This window comes from Ornithodoros turicata, chromosome 8, assembly GCF_037126465.1.
Source record: "Ornithodoros turicata isolate Travis chromosome 8, ASM3712646v1, whole genome shotgun sequence".
Lineage (NCBI taxonomy): Eukaryota > Metazoa > Arthropoda > Arachnida > Ixodida > Argasidae > Ornithodoros > Ornithodoros turicata.
In genome coordinates, this window is record NC_088208.1 from 9,265,837 (window position 1) to 9,284,187 (window position 18,351).

The window sequence follows — 18,351 nt, forward strand, 5'->3', positions numbered from 1 at the left end:
ATCCTCCCTAACTTTTATGATTTTTAAGTTTTAATAAACCCCTTTTTTGTTACTTCCCCTACTTTCGTCTTCTGTCTCCCATTTATTTCAACTATATATATATATGTATATAGATACTCATTGAACGATGCGACAGCACCAGAGGACACGTGTTTCGCCGTGTTTGCGGCTCGTCGGCCCTGGGTAGCTGCGCATCGTTCGGGATTGGCACACCAGGGGTCACTCAGCGAGCGATATACACCTGGGAGGGTGACTGAGCACTCCTCAATGCCACAGTGCAAGCCAGTGAATTATAAAGAGGCTTTTCCCCCCTCTTTATTTATATATATATATATATATATATATATATATATATAGACTACAAGTAATGAAGAGACTTGGGAGGCCGTATAAGGGTTAAAAACACTTGCTACTTTTATTACATTAATAATTAAGGGGGCGCTAGGAATAGATTTACAGTTAGGGGTCGACGTTTCGGCAGTCAGCGCTGCCTTCAACAGAACTAAACTTGGAAATAGGTGACAAGGGCTTATATACAAGGGAAAGGGGGAAAATGAGAGGGGAACAGTGCACGTGGAGCGGAGTTGGTGATGTTGCAGGAGCGTTGTTGCTAATGGTCCATTGAGCACTTGCAGGAGCGTTGGCTGTCTTCCAGGAGAGTACTCCTTGGTCGTCTGATAAACCTGAAAAGATAAGAGAGATACGGCAGAAAGAACGAAAGAGGGTCGGGGGACTTGGTCTAGGAGCTAAGGCTGCGAACTGTAGACAATACGCCGGGGTCTTCGTTTATCGTGGACTGGAATTTGTGGATTAGGAATGATTCACGCTGTTGCCTGCTACGGTCTGAGGGGAAACCAGATTGTAAGATGTACACGTGGATGTCCTTGAATGAGTGGCCGGTTTGATTGAAATGACGCGACACAGGGAGATTTGGTTTCTTTGTAATATCGGACCTGTGATTATTAAAACGAATTCGGAATGATGTTGTAGTTTGGCCGATATATTGTGCTTTGCATGCGTTGCATTCCAATAGATATACTACGTTGGATGAGTTGCAGTCAGAAGTAGTTTTGATTTTTACTTGGAAGTTGCTGTTTGCAGTAACTTCCAAGCAACTTCCAACAGCAACTTCCAAGTAAAAATCAAAACTACTTCTGACTGCAACTCATCCAACGTAGTATATCTATTGGAATGCAACGCATGCAAAGCACAATATATCGGCCAAACTACAACATCATTCCGAATTCGTTTTAATAATCACAGGTCCGATATTACAAAGAAACCAAATCTCCCTGTGTCGCGTCATTTCAATCAAACCGGCCACTCATTCAAGGACATCCACGTGTACATCTTACAATCTGGTTTCCCCTCAGACCGTAGCAGGCAACAGCGTGAATCATTCCTAATCCACAAATTCCAGTCCACGATAAACGAAGACCCCGGCGTATTGTCTACAGTTCGCAGCCTTAGCTCCTAGACCAAGTCCCCCGACCCTCTTTCGTTCTTTCTGCCGTATCTCTCTTATCTTTTCAGGTTTATCAGACGACCAAGGAGTACTCTCCTGGAAGACAGCCAACGCTCCTGCAAGTGCTCAATGGACCATTAGCAACAACGCTCCTGCAACATAACCAACTCCGCTCCACGTGCACTGTTCCCCTCTCATTTTCCCACTTTCCCTTGTATATAAGCCCTTGTCACCTATTTCCAAGTTTAGTTCTGTTGAAGGCAGCGCTGACTGCCGAAACGTCGACCCCTAACTGTAAATCTATTCCTAGCGCCCCCTTAATTATTAATGTAATAAAAGTAGCAAGTGTTTTTAACCCTTATACGGCCTCCCAAGTCTCTTCATTACTTGTAGTCTATTTGTTTTCGCGTCCATCTGTACTCAGTTATACATTCATATATATATATATATATATATATATATAAGCAGGAAAAATCAGAAGACGACAAAGAGCTTACAGGAAAACACAAAGGGGAGTTTCTGATCGTCTTCTGATTTTTCCTGCTTATTTCATTCTCGTGGTCAACCGCCCTCCTAAGCTTCTAATCTATATATATATATATATATATATATATATATATATATATATATTTAGTAGTTTGGTGTTAGCACGGCGAAGCAGCTGTAACTATGAGGGGGCGTACAGATGTACGCATATGCTGAGACAACTACACTAAGCGGTGGGGACAAGGGGATAATATGCATTCTGGGCCGACTTCAGGGGAACTGTGCCGACATTCGTCTGAAGACACAGCCGGAAAACCGCGGGAAAACTGCAGGCAGCATAGCCGGTGCGTGGGTCTTCGAACGAAACCGAAGCAGCACAACGTCTAGGCCCAATATTTGTCTAATATTGGCAGTGCCCGCCCAATCTCGGTCCAAGATTGGACCAATATTGTTACCTCTATTGCCAGTATTGGAAGAATATTGGGACAAGATGCTGTGCTGTTTCGGCTCCCAGTCTCGGCGTCGAAAGCGCCCGCTCTAACCAATATGGCACGGGAGCCGGTGCGGTTTACAGTTACAACGTGGAAGTCGTCGTTGTTCTGAAACTTGACAAAGGCTAGAAGGGGCCGCTGGGGTTGCTCGAAAGAAACGTTACGTGAGGAATGCCTGCCAAGCGCATACAGGACCAGTTCGTCGGAGCAGTTACTACCATATATAGCAGGTGTACAGCCGCGACGGGGAATGTATACGGGACTCATTGAACTCAGTGACGTGTTGTACGCGAAGGCATCTAGCTGCGCAGGCAATCCTAATTTATAAAATTCGTTTGTTTGTGCAAATAGACAAACAAATATTTAAATCTTGATAAACATGAAGCACTGTGCTGCCTGTTTTATGAACACAATCCTACAAGCCAGTGCCACTGTAGAGATCCCGACAAGAGTTTACGGAACACCAGAGCGACGTATTTCTTCATCTCAGCGACGCCCTAGCGGCGAACGGGAGTGGATACACTTACTCAGAGTGCCCGCAGGGTGGTTAAAGTTACTTTCAAAAGTAACTAACTTACAGTTACAGATACTCAGCTTCAAAAGTAATTAAGTTATAGTTGGAGTTATTGACAGGAAAAAATACTGATATACAGTTATAAATACCTTGGAAAAGTATGCGAGTACGGGTGGAGTTACTTTTTGCAATTCTGTACGCAGACCATGTCTTTCGCCTTTAGCTCATACTAGGTGTCACTATAGAGCCACTGAGGCATCCCTTCTTGGGTAATCGTACGTAATTGCATGCAAAGCATTGAAGGAACGCGTACACTTGGGGTAACCGAGACAGGGACAGGTGAGAATCTGAGAAGCTTCGTCTTCGACTCACAGCGGAGACATTTCAGTTCAAGGCTGCGAAGACAGTGGCGAGGAACAAGGAATGTCACTTGCGGGTGCGAGGGCGTGAGCACGTGCAGCAAGGCCGAGGAGGCGTGGAGCTCGTGCCTAGTGTCGGCTAAGGAGCCTCGACGGGTTTCTGCTGCTTCTCACGCGCATGGAGGATCCCTAGTGACGGCGCACCCTTCGCGCCACCTCCTGCTTGGCGACGGTGTTTCGTCGTTTTTACTCAAAAAATACTCAAAAAAACAGGTACAAGATACTGAAAAAAGTAATTAAGTTACAGTTAGAAGTGCGTGTTCGAAAATGTGTCTAACGTTTCTTCAAGATACACAAAAAGTATCTAAGTACACGAACTCAGACACTTTTACTAAGTTACTTAACAACCCTGAGTACCCGGTCACATGTTTGTAAGTCTACCTGCGCCTGTTTGCAGCAACTGTGTCACTTATATGACTATATGCACCACTCTAGTGTTCCGTACAGTTTTATCTGGTCGTGTACGTCTATATTTCCATTATTGGTGGAGATATGTGGGAATAAGTGCTTACCCTGTCGAAAATGAATCCCTTAGTGCCGTAGGGAAACGCTTTCCTACACAGCTCATCCAAAGTCACATTTGTACCAGGCAGGTACTTTGTTGTTGGCATTGCGTACTTCGTGTTGTTCGTGCGCAGACATCCACGGGTGGGTAGCCTGTTAACGTCAACACACTTCGTTACAGAACAGTCCACGTGTATCCCTTTACGTGGAAAAGACTTCCTCAGCAACTTCGTAAGCTCGATGAATGTCTAGTGAGACTTCCTCACGCGTACAAAGGTTAATTGTCTTAATCACCTAGAGGGTGAGTATATAATATCGTTCACTGCCCATTTCGATGACGCTGGAAAAAATGCAAGAGACGTTCTATTTCACCTCAAGCTTCGCAGAGGCGACAGCTATTTTGTCTGTCTTTTTATTACAGGCGCTATTGTCGTGTACAAATGAAACTAAAAAGCGATAAAACTTGGCTGTTTGGTCGTACATTTTAAAAGCGATAACAGTCCACCCAGTGCAGTGGACACAAAAAGAACGAGATGAACACGAAGGCCACTGACTGACAAACTCAGTTTTAATCAGCCAAGTACGCGCTTATGTACAACATCCCAAGCAGCACAATGTACTGAAGGTCGAATGCAATAGGGGTGGACGGTATGTGTCTTATCAATGTTCTCGAGTTATACGCGTCTGTTCAAGGCCTTCCATCTACCAGTTCACCCGTACTGAACTCGACTTTCAGTACATTGTGCTGCTTTGGACTGCACGCACGACCTATAGTGGGAGCCAAAGACAGACACAATCAATTAGAACGTTCTCATTAGACAAAGCAAGCAACCCCTCCCCCGACAGCCTGTTCTTCTTCTAGCTTTCAACGAACTACTGGATTTTTTCAGTTAGCAACACAGAAACCACACTAGTAGAGCTATTACATGCTTGTTTTATGGGTAAAGCCTATTGATACAGCAGAACCCCTAACTTACCTTTCCTTTTTGTCTGCCTTTTTTTTTTCGTAATAAGCATATCCCCCTAACTTACTACTTTGAAACAAAACATTTCCTGAACTGTGGCTGGCATCCAGAACACGTCCTTAAATGATTCGCCAGCTTACCATATTCCTTCCCCTAGAAGGGGTACATTTGCACAGCGTTTTGTTTGAAGAATGTACTGCAGACCGCATGACAAAGGAACTGAATAAAAAAAAACGACATAACAGACTACGACAGCATCCAAGTGTTTTACATATTCATATTGAAGTGTTAGTGAGGTTTTTATCGCCCATTCATGCCCCTATGCATTTCAATAGCCTATCTCACCCAAAATTGTTCATCACCCTTCCTGTGTCTGCTTCAGTTTCATATCACCACACCAAGACGGCGCTGCTACCAGCACAGCATACGCCACATCATAGCGATGGAGGTCAGCGTAGCTGGAGTGGTCTATGTTGTGTGAAGGCGACGCAAACTTCGGAGCATATCAAGCACTATGCGCAGAAGACGGGGACGCGCATGGAACTGAACTCCGTCTGTGTGTCGCGCCACCCCTGTGCGGTGACGTTGTGGTGAGGCGGACAGTCCCTTTAAATCCGAACAAGAATCCATGAAATATCGCCCACTCATACGAGTGCGCTATTTCACTCAAAAACACACCATTGGTCTTTGTCTCAGCCTGACAATAGAACATGCAGCAGCAACATAGCCCTTAAAGACGTCAACGGGATGTGTACGACGAGCGTGTCCTCGCCTGGAATAATCAGAGTTGTTCTCCTACAGGTCCACATCGAAGTACCTTTAGCACTGCATATAAGGGTTAACCCACACGATGCCGCTTTTCCGGCAACTTCACTTCAGCAACGGTTGCGAGTAATTGAAGTTGCAGATAGTAAGCTCCTTTCACACCGCAAGGGTGTCTGCCAATCTATTGCTCCACAGACGAAAGCCTGCTGAGCGAACGCAATGCTTTCTGGACAGATCCTGGTCACACGTCACAGTGCACGTGGCCTTAATGAAGGCCGCGCCCGTAATTGCTGGCCAAATCGTTTGTTAAGAAAGCAGTTACTGTTTCTGTGCATCGTTTTGGAAATCCATCGGTCTCGGTCATTATTTTTATCCAATAACCTTGCATAAAACGCGCAGTTACGTACATGAGGCTGCTCACCACTTCCAAAGAGGCAATGATGATCCAGCATTATGACACACTCAGTCGGTGCGATCTACTTAAATTTCAATGTCAGGGAAGAAGCACCGTATAGCTTACTCTGACAAAGTCCCTTAATCACTTGGCTGTATGTCGACGGGAATATGTCGTCAAGCGGTAGAACGACATGTAAACGGCATGTGACATCAATATGACGTGTAACCAGGACAAAATGGCGGCTCTGTGAACGGAATCCCGCTTGAGGGTAGTTACAGAAATTGCGAGTTTATGTCACCCCTGTGTTTGACACGATGATGAAGTCGCAACATCTTAGCGTTCGTGAGATTGTGGGAGAAAGTGTCATCACCGTCATCATACTTGTCCAAGAGCATCAAGAGAGGAACCGAAAATACTGTTAGCAGTTTGCAATGAAGCATTTAAGAACACAATCTCGTGAAATAGTTTCCATGAACCACCAAGGAACTACTGTCATCGTAACTCGCGCCCTGATATGCTGCGGAACTTGCTTCTCGGAAGTGACGCCACGACAACCCAGACATTGCCATTGGGCGGTCTCGGAAGAGCAGCGTAGTGATAGACAGGTTCCGGCTGAATGTTGCGAGGAAGAATCGCTCGATGGCGCTATTCGTCCTGCAAGTCTTGCAACCGGGTTGTGCAACCCTGCTCACACGGCACAACTCAGTTGCAAGTTGCGCCGGACGGATAGATGCCAACTGTGCTTCTTTTTCTTTCTTGATTTACAACCAAAGTAGGCCAGTACAAACTTGAACCATGAAATCCCGCGTCACGGTGCAATGGAATCAAGACAACATCGTGGCAACGTCATCGGTATGGCGAGAAGAAAACGACGCAATTACACCGCCTTAACGTAACATCATAACAATTTACTTTAACAGATGTTTCGTCCCTATGCAGGAGATATCATCAGTGTGGGCACACACAAGAGAATGGCACATGCGTGACATGTCTGACACGATGTGATAACGTGTCATTGTCTTGTGTGTGTCCAAACAGATGATGTCTCCTGCATAGGGGGAAGGAAGGTCTGTTAAAGTAAATCATTATGTTCTTAAGCCGGTCTAATTGTATCGCTTTTTTCTCGTTATGCTAGTCCCGGCCTGTGGAATATTTTTGCATTCGTACGTTATTGGGAGTTGGTTAATACATATACTTACTGAGCGACATGCTTAATCTGGTTCGCACAGCAATTAGAGAAGCGGAACTCGTTGGTGCTGTTCTGTACATAGCTCATGATGTAACCATCCGTCCATGGGCACGCCTTGGCACCGGGGTGGCTCGAGATGCTGACGTCTCGACCTTCGCCATCATGAACGCATCCCAAGCTGCACAACATGCCTTAAAATAAGTTGTGTTTGCCATTCTAGGTGTCACTGACTCTTCCACAACAACGTTGCAATAAGCTTGACGAACTAGCACTGAGAACGGGACAGAGAGAAGAGACGACAGGACAGGCTAAGGGAGCATGCTGCTAGCCTAAGGGGTACCCCGTCTGGTCACTTGTCGGTGCATTGTAACACGTGTGGCCGTTCTCCAAGATTCCCGGAGACGAGGATAAAAGGTCGTCCTTGTGATCAGCGTACCAGAGAAATAATAAAGGTATTCGAAATAAGGAAAAATGAGCAACAGTGTGTGAGTCATGCTCCTTGACCACTTTGTTTGATAATGAAGTAAAATTCCTAAAAATGTGGGACAAGGATAAGGATGACGAGTGTGTGGATGACGTGTTAACCATCTGAGTGTGATATTTAAAGACTGTACTATGTTGCCAACAAATTATTTTGTTGGAAGTCTAGCACCTGTCCTGTCGTCTCTTTGCTCTGTCCCGTTCCCAGGGCTAGTTCGTCATGCAAGATCAACACCAACACGCCCGGTTTTTCACTTTGTTGCAATAAGCATCGTGCTGCAGACACACCACACAAGTAGTCAGTACGGCGCGATTGCTTTGAGGTACTCCATAGGGGAAGGGAAGTTTCTGAATTTGTTATTCTAGAAGCGACAACGAACGGTGCTGAACAGTTTTCAGTTTAGAAATTCCTGTTTCGTATTGGGACTGAACTATCCATACTTACAGTGGGAATTATTGGTCTCGAAGGTAATATCGATACACGACACCAGAATTTGTCGTCGAAAGTGAAGTCAACTGGTGCCGCTCAGTGGTGGACAAAGTACCAGGAAACTGTACTTATATCAAGGTACCAACCACCTGGCATCATTGGTACTTACGGCTCAAAATACTGTACTGCAAATGCACAAAAGGATAGCGCAAACAACCTGACAAACTACTTCAAAGCACTCGTAAAATACGTTTTAGTTTGGGTTGCTCCACCTCTCGCCGTCCGGTGGTGACAAAAAGTGTGAGCGAAGTATCCATCCCATTGGTATTTGGTCCTTTCCACACACGACACGCCGATGCCGATATACATACTTCACGTACTCTGTATTCGTAGACGTACGCAATGATGGTAAAAGAACCACCGCAACGTACCATCGCCAAACAGATACCGATTTCAGAACGTTTATTTTCCTGTTTGATATCCTAGAATGAATAGTAGCGAACAAGTATACATATAGTACGTCGCTATATCGAGAGCAGAGGTTTTTTTTTTCCTTTTTTTTTTTTTGCAGCGAATCATGCATACTGCGGTTGTGAAGTCACAGGACAGAAGTGGCAGCCTTGGGATGGGGGGGGGGGGTATATATTTATTCAAAGGATAGGTGTGCCAGACGAAGGTCGGCATGCTATTCCATTAAAGACGACGAAAAATAAATAAAAAGAAAAGGAGAAAGAGGTAAAAACGTGAGACTCCATAAAAAAAGGAAGAAAACAAAAACAAAAAAAAGAAAGACGAGAAAAATAAAAATAAAAACAGAAAATAAAAATAAAGAAATAAGAAAAAAGAAAAATAAAGAAAGAAGAAAGAGACAAGAAAAAAGAAAGAAATGAAATGAAGAAAGAAAAAGAGAAGGTGAGACTCCTGGAGCGCGCAGTTCAGAGCTTGCCCGGCCAGTGCAACTTCAGAAAGTGCAATAAAGGACTCGTGTCAGCCTGGACGTGGAATCCTGAGGCCTGCAGCTGCGGCAGCGTTTCTTACAAGTAAATCGCGTTGTATTCGGAACTTTCATGAGCCGAAATATTTTTGATGCACCCTTTCACGAAATGCAAGCGGTTAAGTAATACAGCTCGAGTACCCTTTCCGTCCTGGCTTGAACATTGTGAGGTTCACGATTCAATACAGCGTTGCCCGCTCATGCATCATCGGGGAGTCTGAGTGAATCGTTCTCACTGGAATTCGTGAAAGGTTTTTTGGTGCTCTCTTCCCACAGTAAATACAAGTAATTTATTTATTTCGTTTGAATCCTCCTCGTGAAAAGGATTGGGTACCGTTTTAGTTTAAATAGTGGTTAATAAGTTTAAGTTTAAGCAAATAGTTTAATAGTGATCCACGGTGACTTTAACCACAATTACTCTCATGGTAGCGGACCGAGAGACACGGAACAAAATGACGGACAACAAATGCTCCGAACCCCCGTCCACCCGTACCATGACTCAATACCAGCTTGCCTGCAGCCTCTCCTTTCTTTCTATAATTACTTTGACGTAAAAAGAAAAATAAAAATAAAAGAGAAAGACATTAAGAATGGTGCATGGAAAACTAATTGTAAACATATTTCACGTTCGATAACTCACTTGTGGGCTAATTCGTGCGCCATGTTGCGAACAGCCTCGTACGACCACGGCTTGTCTTCAAGTAAGGACGTCCGGAAGCTTGTGCATGCGGCAGATACATAAGCTACTCCTGGAACGTGAGGCAAATGTTGGAGCTTTGAATGCAGAAGGACACTTCGTTTCAAGTCACTTAAGTCGGAGATAATTGTAACTACAGAACAAGCGCAGAAAGTTGGGCTAGTTGGTGAGACAGCACACTGCTAAATTATTTGGGACGCTAAAGACAAGGACTGAAGGGAGAAGGGAGACTGTCCCCTGATACCGTTTGTGTATTTATGCATTCTTTTCCTGCAATGCATTTCAGTAGTGAGGGACGCTTGTGTCTGTGTGCTCCCTTCAGTCCTTGTCTTTCGCGCCCCAAAAAATTTTGCACTAACTATAGAGATAATACAAAAAAAAAGAAGACAGACAGCCGGAAGAAGCCGTTAAAACGTCTTAGAAAAATCCCAACTTCATTTGATGTACTTTTTTAAATTTAGTGCTAGCGCCGCGAAGCAACTCCGGCTATTAGCGGCGTAAAGACGTGGACACACGGACAGAGGACAGCAGGAAGGAGTGGGGGGACAGAGGGGTTAGTACGCGTCCTGGGCCGACTTCAGGGGGAACTGCGCCGACATTCGTCTGGAAAGTCTTCGGAAAACCCAGGGAAGAACCTCAGACAGCACAGCCGGTGACAGGATTCGAACCCGTATCACCGACCCAGTTTCGGCTTGGAAACCGATCGTCTTAACCACTATGCCACGGGAGCTGGTAAGTCCACTTTATTGCTCCGTAAACTGACAACAGTGATTAGTCAGACAGTATTGCATTTCATTGCATATGCATTTGCGCATATGTGCACAAAAACCACCGAAGCTATCCCATACGTACTCAAAGGCGACAGCGTATACGGTGCAGTAAAACTCCCAATATTTCGCAGCGCCGATGCATTATTCTTGGCTATAGCAAACTACACAGTGTGCTTTCTTATTCTTTACGTTTATATATATATATATATATATATATTGGCAAACCAGGGGTCACGTTAGAGCAAACACCCCGTATATATAAACTTATTGGAGCAGCATGGGTGCTATGTTTTTAATTGCGTTATTATCCTTCTCTAATTATGGAAATTCAGCCAAAAGCGAGATAGCACAAGTAGAGATAATCCTCGTTGAAGGCCACTCTATGTTAAAAAAAATTCTGGAACGAGTGGGGTAAATATCAGTCATTGACAGAATGGCCTAAATGCAGGCTAGCTGGTGGATAAATGCCATGATAGGCAAGCCTGAGCGATGGGCAATACATGTAAACTTCGTGTTTGTGTTTGTTTACATGTCTTGCCCATCGCTCAGGCTTGCCTATCATGGTAAATATCAGTCGCAAGATTTCGCTATGCAAACGAGAACCGAAAAAGTGCGACTCGGCGACGGAGGCTTATCTCGACCGCAGAGCTGTTGACCTAGCCAGCAGATCACCATCTACTGCAATCATTACTGTCGCTCCAAAGCCATTGGCCCTCTGACATAAAACAGCTACAAACACTGTCCAGCAAGCGATGCTGGCCGGCGAGGTTCCAGTTTCATTTGCATAGTAAAATTCGGCTGTATCACAGTATATTCAAAAACACCTTTTTGGGTATAAACCGCTTACACCTTTTTGTCCTATGGCTGGCACCCTTTTTTAACCGTATAAGCTGTAACGCCCTTTTAGAAAGGAGTATTGTGCAAAAAACACCTTTACAAAGGGTGTTTTTAACATAAAACACCCTTTTTAAAACGCCGTTCTGACACTGTTTCAAATGGGTGTTTTGCATGTTTTACACCTTTCAAAACGGTGTAATTGAATGCTGCAGCGCATCTCTGCCGCTGCATGTACAGGGTGTCTTTGTTTGGCCGCTTTCATTGCTGCTTTCATTTACTATACGTCCTATTGTAGGCGGCATTTCTGACGACTGTCTTTGTGTTATACTTCGTGTACCAGCTTGCGCCATTAGATTACTCTGGTTGTTATGCCACTAAATCAACCAACGTCCCTAATCACACATACTTGTATACCATAGATCTCGGTAAAGTTTCATGGTACTTGCAACATGATAGGTTTCAAGTACTAGTATATTTTGACCGGTGCTTAATGTTTAGTTTAGTGTTACATTTATTTTGTCCATTGTATTTGTGACAGCACATAAACTCAACTCGAATTTCCTGTTGAATTGAGAGTACCAGTGCAGACAGCACGACATCAGAGATAAATTACACAATTTTTTATCCTGCCACCTTAAAGCACCCTTTCTTACCCTTTTGCATTTCTTGCGTTCACACCATGATAGGTGTCAAAAGTGTGTTAAATGGGTGTTAATGATGTAATAACACGCTATTTAACACTGGCTTGTGGTGTAATTATAGATGTATTTTGTCTACAGTTTCTAGAACGCCTTTTTTTTACACCTTTCCAGTATCCTTTTGGGATGAAAATGGGTATTTTTCCTTCAAAGCACCATTTTTTTTTTACCAGAAAAGGGTGTTTTCGAGTTTACTGTATAGGAATTTTAACGCAGGTGCGCGTTTCCGGATTCTATATATATTTTTTCTTGTTGAATGTCTATCAACGAGAATTGCCGCCATTCTGCAATCTCGCTCTTTCATGAAATGCTGAATGAATATTAATAATTAGTCAACTTGTAGTTCCATACTTCCTCGGAGGGGATGTCCGTAATGAATTTTAGTAATTCGTCAACTTGCGGTTTCATACTTTCTTGGAGACGACCTCCGTGATGACTTTTAATAGTCAGTCAATACTTTCTTTTGAATGCTTCAATACTTTTTTTTACGTCAATACTTTCTTTGAGAGGAACTCCGCAGTGAGTTTTCGTAATTAGACCTTCCATTTACTTCATTTACTTCCTTCGAAAGGGTATCCGTAATGAATTTTAGTAATCGGTCAACTTATGGTTCCATACTTTCTTGGAGAGCATATCCGCATTGCGGATAACTAGAATCTCAATTGCAAAAACGACATCAATGTTGCTCACAAAGGTATTTTTATAGCAAAATTTCAAACTGATAAAAAAAACACTCAGTAGCACCGCATGCGTTCTATGTTTCCTGCGACTGCCAGAGAGGAAAATAAGGACTGAAGCTGTGCTAATGTCTACTTTCTGAAATTACCCGGACAGATACGACAGTCCCTTTAACAACAGAGCCGCCACCGAATGAACGAAAGAGGATCTGCCTCACTCTAGACCAGGGGCCGGGAACCTTCACACTTCCAAGGGCCATATTTCACACACGCCCCCTCGTTGACTTTTTTTCCAGGAACGACAGATGACATTTTAACCCATTCTAAAGTATGTCTAAATAGTCTGCTGAAATTATTAATCGCTGTGGAATGACAAGCTGACCATTCCACAAGGGCAACTAGCACCGAAAGCTTGCTTGTTGCGCGCACAAATTTATGGTAAGAGAATACGACAAACACCTTTTGTGAATTTTAAGCTCGGGAAAGGCAACACAGATAGCACACTTTTGCTGTAGGAATTCACCCAGCTAAACGCCGGGATTTTTGTCGTGCTCTCGGTCTGCGCCAGGCCGCAACTGTAGCGCAGCTGGGCCGCGGGTTCCCGACCCCTGCTCTAGACTACTATCGCGCCAATGTCGATGAAAGGCTGCTTTCTCAATAAACCTCTACACGAGAAATGTCATCATGACGTTGGCAGACAGACAGAAACCGAAACAGATTGGAAGGGGAGGGCTGGGTTCCACAAATGTTCACTTCCTCCTACTGACAGAAAAGTACGAGCGGAGGTCGCGTCCGTTTCAGGGACCATCGTAATCCCATCAAGACCGTGGTTTTCGGGCGCATCCTTGTTCGCCCCCATAGCTCCGAGCATAGTTCAACTCTACCAAACTGGTGGCGCTGTCGAACACTACGACGCCATTTGTTTACAAACAGGGAGAGGTATATTGAACGTACTCCTTGGGGAGTCTACAGACGAAAGTGTTCAGTTCGCAAGGACACCGGCTATTATCAGGGCAGTGGAAGTTGTTCCATCATATCGTGTTATACACAGAAGTACGTCTTAACATGACTCACCACCGGGGGCACAATACACGAGTCCCTTTTCCATGTAGCACATATCCTTCCTGAAACAAGGACGTCAGTTATTTTTGGTTATGTTCACGCTATGTGTACACGATGAACGCTCATGGACACCTGGTCACGCTTGGTGTATCGCCATGTAGATGTGCAGAAGGGAAATGTGTTGCGCCTCTCGTGTTTACACTCCGCAATAAAATCACCACAAAGATTGTGACACGGCAGTAACCCTTTGGGTGTCACGAACAAACATAGGAAATATCGCTTTCCCAAAGTGCGCAAATTTCATTCGAACGAATTATTATGAAGTGAGCGCTTCGCCTCTGTGAAGCAAGAGGGCGCTGAAAGTAACGCTGTTGACATCATCCGGCATGGAAGAATGCAAGCCCTCGTGGCAGACGACGTCACCGTATCTTCCTTCCGGCGAACCGCTGTGCGCTTTGCGTTTTGGTTTGATATTGTCATCCTTTACGCACTAAATAAATGCGAATGTTGTATTCGGTATCAGGGGAGCGGTCCGTGTTCGGTATGATGCTCACCTATTTGTCTTTTTTTTTTCGAATCCTTCCGAAGTCTCGCTTTAAGGAACAACATAGCCAGGAGCCAATGGTACTCAGGTGAGGGTTCCGCGATCCTTACCCTGAGCTTCCGCGGCCATGATACTGTCAAGGAGGTTTGCGGAATGGGGCCATCCACTCCTTTCCCATTCCATTCGGAAGTACGGAAATTTGCGACAATTCCATTCATTTCATTTGCTCGGAATGGAGAGGTGCGGTCAATCCATGCTCCTGGGCGACCCCATTACGTTCCTTTAGTTCCATGAAAATAAATAAATAGTTGGAACGAGCTCGGTCCACGCCACACAAGGCCCGCTTATTGCCTCATCTCCCTTCTTCGCTACGTGTACTGATAGAGTCAGGATTCGTCTGCTATACACTGCTGCAATTCGCCGTTCTGCGAACCCTAGAACGCGAAAATGATTGCACCTAACTCTGAACCTGCAGACTTAAAACTGCACACAAAATGCGCAACCCTTTTTTGAGAAAGATATGGGAATATCCGTAAGTTAAAAACCCGGGACTAGGGAACAAAAAAAAAAAAAAACGGCAACACCGACAAGGTGTGGTCGCTTTTTGTCCCCTAGTCTCGGGTTTTTAAAGGGGTTGAGACAGGTCATCCCACGTTATTTGATTGCAAATGCAGCAAGAGACGCGGACAGGTAGGTTAAACAATTACGACAGAAGACCAGCAGACTCGCAACTAGAATAGAAGTTTAATGGAAGTAGAACATTATATACAAAAAAAGAGAACATCCAACCAATCGCAACACAGTAAAAACCTGAAACGAACTTGCAACAAAGAGGGGTACATGGATTGATAACAAAGGCATCTGCACGTGTGACCCAACACCCCGCATGACACGCGCAACATTAACAGACAAGGTAATCTCTTTCAGGCTGAGTTAGGGCAATGGAAGGCACACTTATGCAACTGTTGCCGCGTAAACTGTTGTGAAGCGCCTCTATAATCTCCCGAACAGTTTTTTCCCGACTCCTCTCTATTATTGTAGTGTTCTTGAATTGCGGGGTACAAGAACACTCATTACAATGAAGGAGCCCGGCCTAAAGATGAGGCATGTTCAGAGAGACGAACATTAAGGCGGCGCCCGGACTGCCCAATGCAAAAAAAAAAAAAAAAACCTGTCCGCGTCTCTTGCTGCATTTGCAATCAAATATGTTCTACAACCAACTACCCCGCTACAAACCGCTTGTCATTCCACGTTATCTTAGATAAACGTAAGCGATGGTTCTTTGCGTCTGTGTGAACCTACATGGAAAGATTTACAGCGAATAGAGTAATAAAAGCGGAGAAAATGGGCACCGCGAATGCCCAAACTCTCGCGGCTCTGACATCACAGCGAGCGCCGCCGCCAGTGGGGCAGGGCACGAGAAGGCACGTGCTTCCGGCTGCCAATAGGAATAGACGCAACTCTGAACTCTCTGACGTCGGCGCTTTGCTCGGGAGTGTGTTCGAGGGCTCGTATCTCGCTAAGTAAGACACGTGGAAGAATAATTCTTTTTTCTTCAGTATTGTGGTGTGCAGTACAACGCGTCCATGATGTAATGAACCACATCTATGAAAGTGTCCCTACCCCTTTAATTTATTGATCTATACCACCAGCTCGCTTGCTACCTCTTTACCCTCGATATGGTAGTGTTTTGCGCTTGATTCTAAAGTTTTTCCCATTTACTCCGCAGTGACGTTCAATCACTGCACGCAGACGACGGCGGCTCGTCTACATGGCTTCGAGTGCCGAAATCACGTTCGTGATTGGCTGCCGCCATTAGAAGCAGGGTCCTGACTGGCTGACTCTGAGCCATTACGTCATCATCGATGGGTGAGCAGGCTTCTCTGCTTGCTTGGTGTTGGCTGAGTCATATTCGGACCGTAGTGCTTATACGTGAAAACGCCGCGACCTTCGATTCCTTTGCTTGTTTAAGAATTTTAGTGAGATAAGTACAAAAAGTATTCGATAGGTGAACCGTTTGTTTGTATTACGTTGTAAGCTGTTTCGATTTTACTCACAGCTTTTCTTCCTTTCTTTTTTTTTTCTTTCAAAACATGGCTAAGGTACGTACCCCGTGACTAGTGCCAACATGTCCGTTTTCTGAAAGAGCTCGTAGTGTTCGGTCCTGTAAGTCGACGTGAAATCTTTCAAAGTGGCGTGCATATCGATAAGATGACTCTGGTAGTGGTACTTTTGGAAAGTTGAAATGTACTTGTCATCCGCGGTCTGTAATAAACGAACACCTGAAATAAGTATAGCTAAAGCACTTTAAACTACAGTTGCACCAGTCACGGGCCCTTGCAATCATCAATTCAAACCACTTTTAACCGTAACATTCACCCCGAAATGTTTGTTCCCTGAAACGTAGATTATAAGTGCGGGAACCTGCGGGAACCTGGGGGAGGGGGATATATTTATTAAGACAAAGAAAAAAAGCAGAAAAGGTCAGTCAAAGTGGACGGCGGCTTGCTATCCGCAAAGAAAAATAAATAAAGAGAAATAAAAGTGCATGAGATAAAATAAATAAATACAAAAAGAAAATAATTAGGGAATAAAGGAACAACGGTAAAATAAGTATGAGACAGACAAAGATGGCAAAAAAAGAGACACCAACAAACGGTGAAAGAAGGATGAGATGGATTACAAAAAAAAAAAAAAAGAAGAACCTGATTTATAGGTAACCTTTATTTCGTTGAATTGCACCGAGTATCAAAATAATAGGGATATCGTGGCTCCACAATGTATTATTTGAGAATGCTGACACAGATTCCCTACGAAACAGACACTAAGGGTTGGTGGGGAGTGCAAAGGAGAAAGCAGTAGGGACGTTCCTCGCGTGTCTGGGACCACCACGCGTGAACCGCCAAATTTGACATTTGTTTGTACACACCAAAAAAAAGGAGTAAAATAGGGGCTAATTGCAGCTTCCAGTTCCCTACATTGCAGTTACTCCCATTTTAATCCCTTAACCCAGACATTTACTCCCAAGGACTGCTAATCGTCACTGAACTTCGAAAATGGTCTCCCGAATGCAACAGTCAACGTAAATATGGTGCGTTGGTCAATTTGATGACGTTTGGCTGTACAAGTCAGCCAGCTCGGCAATCTTCCGCCCACGTAGAGCAAGAAATAGCTTGCGCCTCTTTCTTCGCAAATTGTTCCCTATATATGTCTCAAGGCTTTGTATCACTCGATATATCACGGTTGGAGGTTTGACTGAAAGTATTTTCATGCGTGCACACGAATTATGTACTGAGACCCTTTGAACAGAGCGTGAAATGCAGTCTCTACTCTGTCTAACGTTCACTTGCTCGCGTGCATTTACTCGTGAAATGGACATTTTTTGCGGCAATGCATTTAGCCCCGAAAAGAAGCAAAATTACTCCTTTTTTTCTTAGAGTGTAGATTCTGGTAGACGCCTGGCTGGCATGCTTTTTTCAAAAGTTGAAGTATACAGACAAAGTACTTGACGTAAAACCGCGACGTATTTCGAAATTATTTCGTGGGTCAGAACGTTATCATTTTTTCTGTTGTATTAAAGGGGCTGTACAGTGGAATGTTATTATTTACCGCCAGCCAGGGCTAGGCTTGGTGATGAGACAGACACAGACAGTCGATCATGTAACGACGCTTCGTATTTTGTGCATCCAAACGAATTTTGAAGACTGATGATTTCGCGATCGCAGCATGCATAGAGGAGGCTTTGATTGACAGACAAGTATCGCGTCATATTGAAGTACTTCGTAACCCATTTGTTAGTAATTATACCGTTACTCCACTTTGAAGAATAAGAGCATCTCTTGAAAAGTTCGGTTTAAACTAGAGATGGGACGAATGATGCATTTTACAAATCCGAATCTAGATCTGGATCCGAATCCAAGTACCTTACGAATCTCGAATCTTTCGAATCCTTTCTTTAATGAAAGTT

At 44.3% G+C, this 18,351-nt stretch overlaps 1 protein-coding gene across 1 annotated transcript in view; it reads right to left on the minus strand.

Annotated features, from left to right (window-relative positions):
* Positions 1-18,351, minus strand: part of LOC135365911 (venom metalloproteinase antarease-like TserMP_B) — a 62,637-nt gene that overhangs the window by 12,553 nt on the left and 31,733 nt on the right. The window contains exons 8-12 of the mRNA XM_064598579.1: positions 16,495-16,649; positions 13,853-13,902; positions 9,740-9,848; positions 7,206-7,373; positions 3,888-4,032 (exon numbers count right to left, since the gene is read on the minus strand). Of these exons, the coding sequence (XP_064454649.1) occupies positions 3,888-4,032; positions 7,206-7,373; positions 9,740-9,848; positions 13,853-13,902; positions 16,495-16,649 (627 nt within the window). The remainder of the gene's footprint in view (positions 1-3,887; positions 4,033-7,205; positions 7,374-9,739; positions 9,849-13,852; positions 13,903-16,494; positions 16,650-18,351) is intronic.